At 57.5% G+C, this 7,318-nt stretch overlaps 1 protein-coding gene across 1 annotated transcript; it reads left to right on the top strand.

Moving 5' to 3' along the window:
* Nucleotides 1–1,963: 1,963 nt before the first annotated feature.
* Nucleotides 1,964–6,982, top strand: CD8A (CD8 subunit alpha). The gene is made up of 6 exons (XM_079791653.1): nucleotides 1,964–2,100; nucleotides 2,203–2,568; nucleotides 3,163–3,276; nucleotides 3,436–3,546; nucleotides 4,256–4,286; nucleotides 6,667–6,982. Exons 1-6 carry the CDS (start codon nucleotides 2,052–2,054, stop codon nucleotides 6,716–6,718), a joined length of 723 nt encoding a protein of 240 aa, XP_079647779.1. The 5' UTR covers nucleotides 1,964–2,051; the 3' UTR covers nucleotides 6,719–6,982.
* Nucleotides 6,983–7,318: the final 336 nt, after the last annotated feature.

The following is a 7,318-nucleotide window of genomic DNA, read 5'->3' as shown; positions in this document are numbered from 1 at the left end:
AGCTGCTATCTAAAATGAGGATTGGCACGTCACTGGCCTGTCTGGACTTGGCTGTTACTTTCACTTATGTGAGGTAAGGCCCAGCCCTGTGTCTGTACACCCAGGGACACACACACATACACGCACACATCCGTATGCCAGGGGATCCGTTTCGGTGTACCCTATTCATAACCGTAATTATAAAGGGCTTCCTTCCCAAACCTCTCTTATCTTTAATGTGGAAATGTTACATGTACCGGTGCAAGTCCTCAAGGATTCAGATACATTATATCTACTACAGCCTTGCTAGTCATTACAAAAATGGAGAAACTGCTCAAATGAAAATGCACCCATTTAGAAGAATGGGGTAACTCTACATAAGCTTACATGAAAACCTTTCCTTCTACTGTTAGATAAAAAAGGTAAGTTGCCAACATACATGTACTCATTTATTTATACTTATATTTATAGTACAACTGCATGTATCTAAAACATCTGTCTTATGAACAGATAATATCTGAGGGACACACTCAAAAGTAACAGTGGTTTTCTCTGGAGAATGGAGGGCTATGAGAAAAGCTGAGACAGAGCACTTTCCCTCTATTCTTTTTTGTATTGTCTGAAGTTTTTCAAGAATATGTGATTCTTGTAAATTAAAAGACACTTTAAAAACAGTTTCAAATAGACAATGTTAAATGCTCCATGTTTTAGTAAGCATCTTGATGCTTTGAGAAGGGGAAGGAGAGCATGGAAATCAACGTCTTTTTTTCTTTTTTAAAGCCCATTCGACACTCGTTAGGATTTTACAAAGAGAGTACAGTTCGTAAACACAGCTGAGCCCAAGCTGAGATGTGACATCCAGGGGGTGTCTGGGACATGGTCCCCACCAGACAGAACTCACAGGTGGGGCGGACACATAGAACAGACAGATAATGCCAGGTGGCTTGGCTCCAGAATTAAGCAACAGTCTGAAGTGCACCCGATATAGGATTCAAAGTGGGCAGGTCTGGAAGCCCCGACGGGGAGGAGGGCACCCCTGGGTCTGGAAGGTTTCAGGGCAGCAATAGACAAAGGGGAAGGGGCCACGTGTGCCAGGGCAGAGAGGGAAAACTGCCTGCATTCACCCAGGCATTCATTCACCTAACTACACCCAGATCCCTCCCAGCACCCAGAACCACGGATACAGAGAAAGGAGGTCCAAGCCGCCCGGGAGCTGGCCCCAGGGCCGAAGCAGAAAGTCTTCCAAGCAAAAGGGAGCAGCAAAAGGCAAGAGGAGTTCAGACGATCTCAAGGCCTGTGAGAGAGAATGCATGGGTGGGGGGCTGGGCAGAGGCTGGGAGAATCCAGCACGCAAAGCCTCTGGGCCCAGCCAGGGTTAAGCTTTCATCCAGTCCTGCAGGTCCTGGGAGGTGGCAGGCGTGACACTATCAGATCCTGCTGTCAGAGTCCTGAGACTAATGTGCACAACTGGAGGACTGGCCAGGAGAGAGCCAGGGTGTGGTCCGCCGGGAACCCCACGGTCCCTCCTGCGTGAACACCAGACTCCCCTGACCCAGTGCCCGAGAAGCGGGCAAGCCATTAAGCCCGCTTCCTGCTCAGCTCTGGATGCCCTTTACGCAGACAGAGCCCCCAGGGTAACCGCGCTAGAAACACTGAGCGAGGGCAAACGCAGTGGACGCTCTCTGGTTGCGGCTCGCTCCCCCCCCCCCCCCTCTGTTTTTGAGGCCTCTGATCTCGCGTCATTCTCCCACCCCCACGAGAGTGCCGCTTCCGAGGGCCGTTTCCAAGCCCTTTCCTTCAGCCTCAGACCTGCCGTCCTCAGCTGCCCCCGAGCCGCCCCGCCAGGCTGCCCCGCCGGCTCCTACTCGAGGGCCCCAGCCCCCTCGCTGGGCTGGAAGGTGACAACCGCAAAAAGCGGGGCGACGGGTGACATCACATCCTCCGAAGGCGCAACCGGGCTCGGCGGCCGTCCGAAGGGAGCAACTTCTCCCCTCGGCGTCCCACCCCGTCGTCTCCAGCGCCTCTTCGCTCGCCTCTGAGCCGGGAGCGGAGCCGCGCCGCGGGAGCGCGCCATGGCCTCGCCAGTGACCCGGCTGCTCCTGCCACTGGGCCTGCTGCTCCGTGAGTTTGCGACCCTCGGGGAGGAGGAGGGGGAATGGGGGGCAGGAAGATGAGGGGGGCGCGGGGCTCCGGGCTCAGCCTCTCCGCCTGCACCCCCCGCAGACGCGGCCCCGGCCCTCGGAGCCAGCGCGTTCCGGATGACGCCGCGGGAGGTGAAGGCCACCCTGGGCCAGCGGGTGGAGCTGCGCTGCGAGGTGCTGCTGCCCACGTCGGGCTCGGGCTGCTCCTGGCTGGTCCAGAAGCCGGGCGCCGCCAGCAGCCCCGCCTTCCTCATGTTCATCTCCAAGACCCGCGACAAGACCGTCCAGGCGCTGGACCGCAGCGGGTTCTCGGGCAAGAAGATCGGGAGCGACCTGTACAGCCTCACCCTGGACAGCTTCCGCCAGGAGGACGAAGGCTACTACTTCTGCTCGTTCATGAGCAACTGGGTCCTGTACTTCAGCCCCTTCGTGCCCGTCTTCCTGCCAGGTCCGGGCGCCGGGGCCCCGCGCCGCTCGGGGTGGGGGTGGGCACTCCCCTCTGAACCCGTTTATTCACATGGACGCCCCCGCTTCCGAGCCTCTTAGCGCCCCTGGGGGCTCATTAGGTCCTGTTCCCATTTCACAGACGAGGAAACGGAGGCTGACGTGCGGCTGGGTAGGGGCTGAAGCTAGCTTTCTAGGTGCAGCCGATCTGGGTTCGAGGCCCGGTGCTCGTGTGGTCCTGGGCACGGCACTTAAATCCTCTGAGCCTCCGTTTACCCGCCAGCGGAGCGTGGGTATCCACCCGAGGCCACAAGGCTGCGCCCTGGGGAGAGGCTGAGGGAGGGGCGCGAGCTCCTGCGTCCCAGCGGGGGGCGCCGGGGGGCACCGTCGCGGTTCCCGGGAAACAGCGGCTCCCGCGCCCGCGCGAAGGGGCCAGCGCGGAGCCTGCACCGTGAACGCGGGCGGCAGCCTGTCGTTCTCGGGGCAACGCCGGGAGGAGGCGTCCCCTAGGGCAGAGGCGCGCGGATCCGGGGGAGGGGGGGGGGCTCCCGTCCAGGTCCCCAGTCCGGCCCCCAACCACGCTCTGTTGCTCCCGCAGCCAAGCCCACCACCACGCCCGCGCCGCGACCGCCCACGCCGCCGCCGGCCACCAACGCGTCGCGGCCGGCGTCCCCGCGCTCGGAGGCGTGCCGGCCGGCAGCGGGCCCCGCAGGTGAGGCCGGCGCGGGATCCCGAGGCGCGGAGAGCCCCGCCAGGGCCCGCCCTGCTCCTGGAGGGGGAGCCGAGGGAAAGCGGAGACGGGCCCGGGCGGCGGGGGTGGGGTGAGGGCCCCGGGCCCGCTCCTAAACGTGGGCGTCTTCCGTGTGGCCAGTGGACCCCAGGGAACTGCACTTCGCCTGCGTCATCTACATCTGGGCGCCGCTGGCCGGGGCCTGCGCGGTCCTTCTCCTGGCGCTGATCGCCACCGTCGTCTGCAGCTACAGTGAGTCGGGGAGTCCGGCGGGGAGGCGACCGCTCCGCTACCGCCCGCTCCAGGCTACCCTGGCCGGGGGGCAGTCCTGGCTGGGGGGTAACCCTGGCTGGGAGGCAGCCCTTGCTGGGGGGAGGGGGGGAGATTTCTGGGACTCTGAGCTGCACCGCAGGGCCAGGCACAGCCCGTTTCTCCCTGGAGATAGGACGCGGGAAAGCGCCTTCCCTCCCGCCTTCCATCCCCAGGAAGGTTTTTAACGGAGGACAGATCCCTACCAACCTCCTAGCGGCGCTGCGGGGGTGTTCCCTCCGCGCAGCCGGTAGTGGGTGCACGGGACCGGGTTTATCACAAACGCCCGCGGGGGAGGTCGCCTCTGGGCCCTGGGACCCGTGCCCTTGAGGCTGGGTCAAAATCACCACGGGTTGAGGTTCATCCTAGAAGACCCTCTTCCCCATCGGCCCCCTACCCGGCTTTGGTTCCCACGCAGGTAAACCACATCTGTATTTGCGATGTTGTAGTTTTTGCGGGGAGGCGGGGGGGGGGGGGGTTGTAGTTTGCTTCTTTTTTTTTTTTTTTAATTGATGCGAAGAAGGATGGAAAAGAAGCCCTCTCCTGGGCTCCCAAGAGTTAGAAACCTAAAGGAACAGGAAAAGGGAAGAAGAAACCATCCTTGGGGACCATTGGGCGGCAGTCACTCCACCTCTTCTTTTTCCTTATCCAGGGAACCGAAGGCGCGTTTGCAAATGTCCCAGGTGAGTCTCATAACTGTTGGGCCAGCTAACCGGCTGGGCAGCCCTGGGCTCAGGTTCTAGCTCCCGGGCAGCAGATGTTGGGAAGCCTTCTGAGAGGCCTCAGCGGTGGAGTCCTGGGGACTAGGCCTGGGGCCTGAGCGGAGAGGCTACAGGCTGGCAAATGGAGGAAACGGAGGCCCAGGCGGGGCTGACGGGGGAGCAATGTGACTTCAGGAAATCTGCATCTTATTTGGCCTAGCGCCAAAAAATTAAAAATCGGAAGGGTCTCCCAATTTCCTCCAGCTCCTCAAAAAACCTGAGGTCTTTTTTATCTGGATGATTACAGCTGCAGTTTGGTGTTTTCATGAGAAAGCTTTATTTTATTTTTTTTCTACTTGCTCTAGCTAGTTTCTTGAAAGTCCATCTTTAATCACCCAAACCAAGTAAAGAATGGCTTTGGTTCCTAATTTCCCTGTGCCCGTACAGGGCCTGGACTGGCTGCCAAGAACGGGAGTGAAAGAAAGAGGCAGCTCAAGTGACTGCCCATCCAGGTTCAGCCCCGGGTCATTCTGAAATGACCAGGAAGAGAACAAGGCCTCCACCTCCTCTCTCCTTCCCGCTGAGGCCGAGGCAGCCCCGTGCTAACATCTAACGAGCATCTACGCCGGCCCCGCACTGCGATGGGGGTTACACTCAGGATCTCTCTGGTCCTCACGGCAACCCCAAGGGATAGATGGACACCGTGGTCCCATCTCACAGATCACTGCTCAGAGGCCAGGAAACCTACTACCCAAGGGGGCAGAGGCACACACACTCGGATTGTCAATAACTATAGCCACCATTTGATGAAAGCCTCCAGTGTCCCCAGGACTTGCCATAGAAGCATATTGGGTGCCCTCCCAGAAATGTGCACACACTTGGAATAATTATTAACTCCAATGTTTCTCCTCAGATTTAACCCATGGGGATTAGTAATTATTCAGAGTGTGTATACATTTTTGGGGACACCCTGTACTTAAATTTCAAGTTCCATAACAACTTTTAAAGCAGTTCCTGTGACCACTGTTTTACGGATGGGGAAGCTGGGGCTTAGCACATGCAGAGGCTTGTTCAAGGCCATCATGCCAGCAGGTAGCAGAGCCGCGCTTCTGTCCAAAGCTCGGGCTCCTTCCTGTGCTTGGGGGCTACGAGAGCAGGGGGCTGAGGGAAGCCAACCACATTCACCGGTTCCTTTCAGTACATGAAAGCATTCCAGACTTTATACCCGGGGGCGTGCACTTCACACTCCTTGATATTTCCCTGCAGGGATCCAAGTTCAAGATCTTACACATCCTTATTTTTAACAACGGAAATGTAATGAATTTTCAATGCATATATTGTAGGCGATAGAATAAGAGGATAAAGACTTTAAAAACAGAGAAGGAATTTTAGCAAGTTCAATACTTGGGGTTCAGTTGGGAGCTTTTGGAGGAGAATCCTCCCTTTTCTCTTTCTGAAAATGCCCATGTTGAAATGAGCAGTGAGAGTAAAGCTCGGCCCTGAAATACAAAGCTGTGCAGGTGAGACACAGCCGAGGGCCCGCACACCTGAGCGAACACACGCGGTGAGACTGCGGGCAGCTCGGGCTCGGCAGGGGTTTTGGAGCATGGCGTGTGCAGACAGGACACTCATGGAGAGTTAGCCCATTTGGGGGGCGCTGGCCCAGTACTGAGTTCGCACACATTCCTAGTGTGGTTATCAAGGGGACTTTTTATTTATTTTTTTAAAAATGCATTTGAAAACTTTATTGGGATTGCCAGCGCTGAAGGTTAGAGACACAGCCCAGGAGACAGCATGTCAGAGGGGTTGAGTTGAGGCAAACACGTCCGCTGTGCAACGGCTGGGACAGCGGCAGGTGACACGGGGTGTTCTCCACGTGGGGGTCTTCAGGTGATGGCGCAGGGAGGGACCCAAGAGGGGGTCCCGCTGAAGACTGTTGGGGGTCAAGGGGACTTGTAAATAAAGTAACTCTACTCAGTTGGTGGTGGTGGTTTGCTCACGTCCTCCCCTGTGACCCTCCTGGGGACTGAGAATCAGGTCAACTGATGATTTGATTATCAGCTTCCTTCTCTCACCTCCATGGGGACCTTGACAGAGGTCCTGTGTCCAGATACCTGGCTCCACCACCTGCACGTTCTCCAGCCCTCATTACCAGTGTCTGCCTCTCGGTTTGCTGAGGGTTAAACAAACAAGGTGGCACATGTCAGGCACTTGGTAGGGTGCTGGGCTCACTCCGCCAGGCCTGTGCGGTGTCCCAGGGACAGGTCCTCAGACCCTTACAAGCCAGGGAGCCCTGGGAGGGTGGGTGGACATGGATGCTGCTGCACTGCACTCGCTGCAATGACGGTTGTCTCTCTTTCAGGCCCCTGGTCAGGCCCGGAGGCAAGCCCAGCCCTTCAGAGAGATACGTCTAAGATGGTGAGGGGCCCGGGCAACAGCCACTACAAGACTTCAAACTGAGAACTCTCCTTACAAGGGGAGCAACAGCCCTTCCCTTCGGTTTTTCACCTTCTTTATGTATTCATTCTTGTTCTTACTACTTTCGTTGGGTGGAGGGGTGGACGGTTACTTTGTCTTTAATTGACACAAAACAATACCTACCGTGGGGTTGCAATGCTGCCGCGCACACGTATTGGGGAAAAGGGCCGGCTGTGCTCTCAGCACGGCGGTTAGAGCTGAGGGCCTCCCCATCACTTGGTCCAAACCTCCTCCTTGGCCATTCTGCAGAGGAGGCTGAAGTGCAGGGGGGAAGGGGGGAAGGTGGGGGAGGCTTGATCAGAGTCACGGCTGGGCTGGGCCCCTCCTCCATACCCTTCAGATCATCCTTCTGGAGGCCTCTGGCTCAGCATGCGGTTCTGTCTCTCAAACCGCAAGGGAGCAAGTCATTTCTTGAGAGACCCACCACTGCACGCAGGACCCTGAGAAGATCATGAAATAAGAGAACGTCTGCCTTTCACAGAGTTCTGTAATGTGGCTGGAAAGGATGCAGGTTTTTACAATCAAGGTGTGTAGCC

Source organism: Cnephaeus nilssonii (genome assembly GCF_951640355.1).
Source record: "Cnephaeus nilssonii genome assembly, chromosome: 15".
NCBI classification, from domain to species: Eukaryota; Metazoa; Chordata; class Mammalia; order Chiroptera; family Vespertilionidae; genus Cnephaeus; species Cnephaeus nilssonii.
The sequence above is the reverse complement of the archived record's forward strand: the minus strand, read 5'-3'. Positions and strand labels throughout refer to the sequence as shown.

Excerpts from the sequence above, each read along its gene's own strand:
- CD8A (XM_079791653.1), top strand. The coding sequence starts at position 2,052 with ATGGCCTCGCCAGTGACCCGGCTGCTCCTGCCACTGGGCCTGCTGCTC. Across the intron at positions 3,277-3,435 it reads GCCGGCAGCGGGCCCCGCAG|TGGACCCCAGGGAACTGCAC; the intron begins GTGAGGCCGGCG and ends CCGTGTGGCCAG. Across the intron at positions 3,547-4,255 it reads CACCGTCGTCTGCAGCTACA|GGAACCGAAGGCGCGTTTGC; the intron begins GTGAGTCGGGGA and ends TTCCTTATCCAG.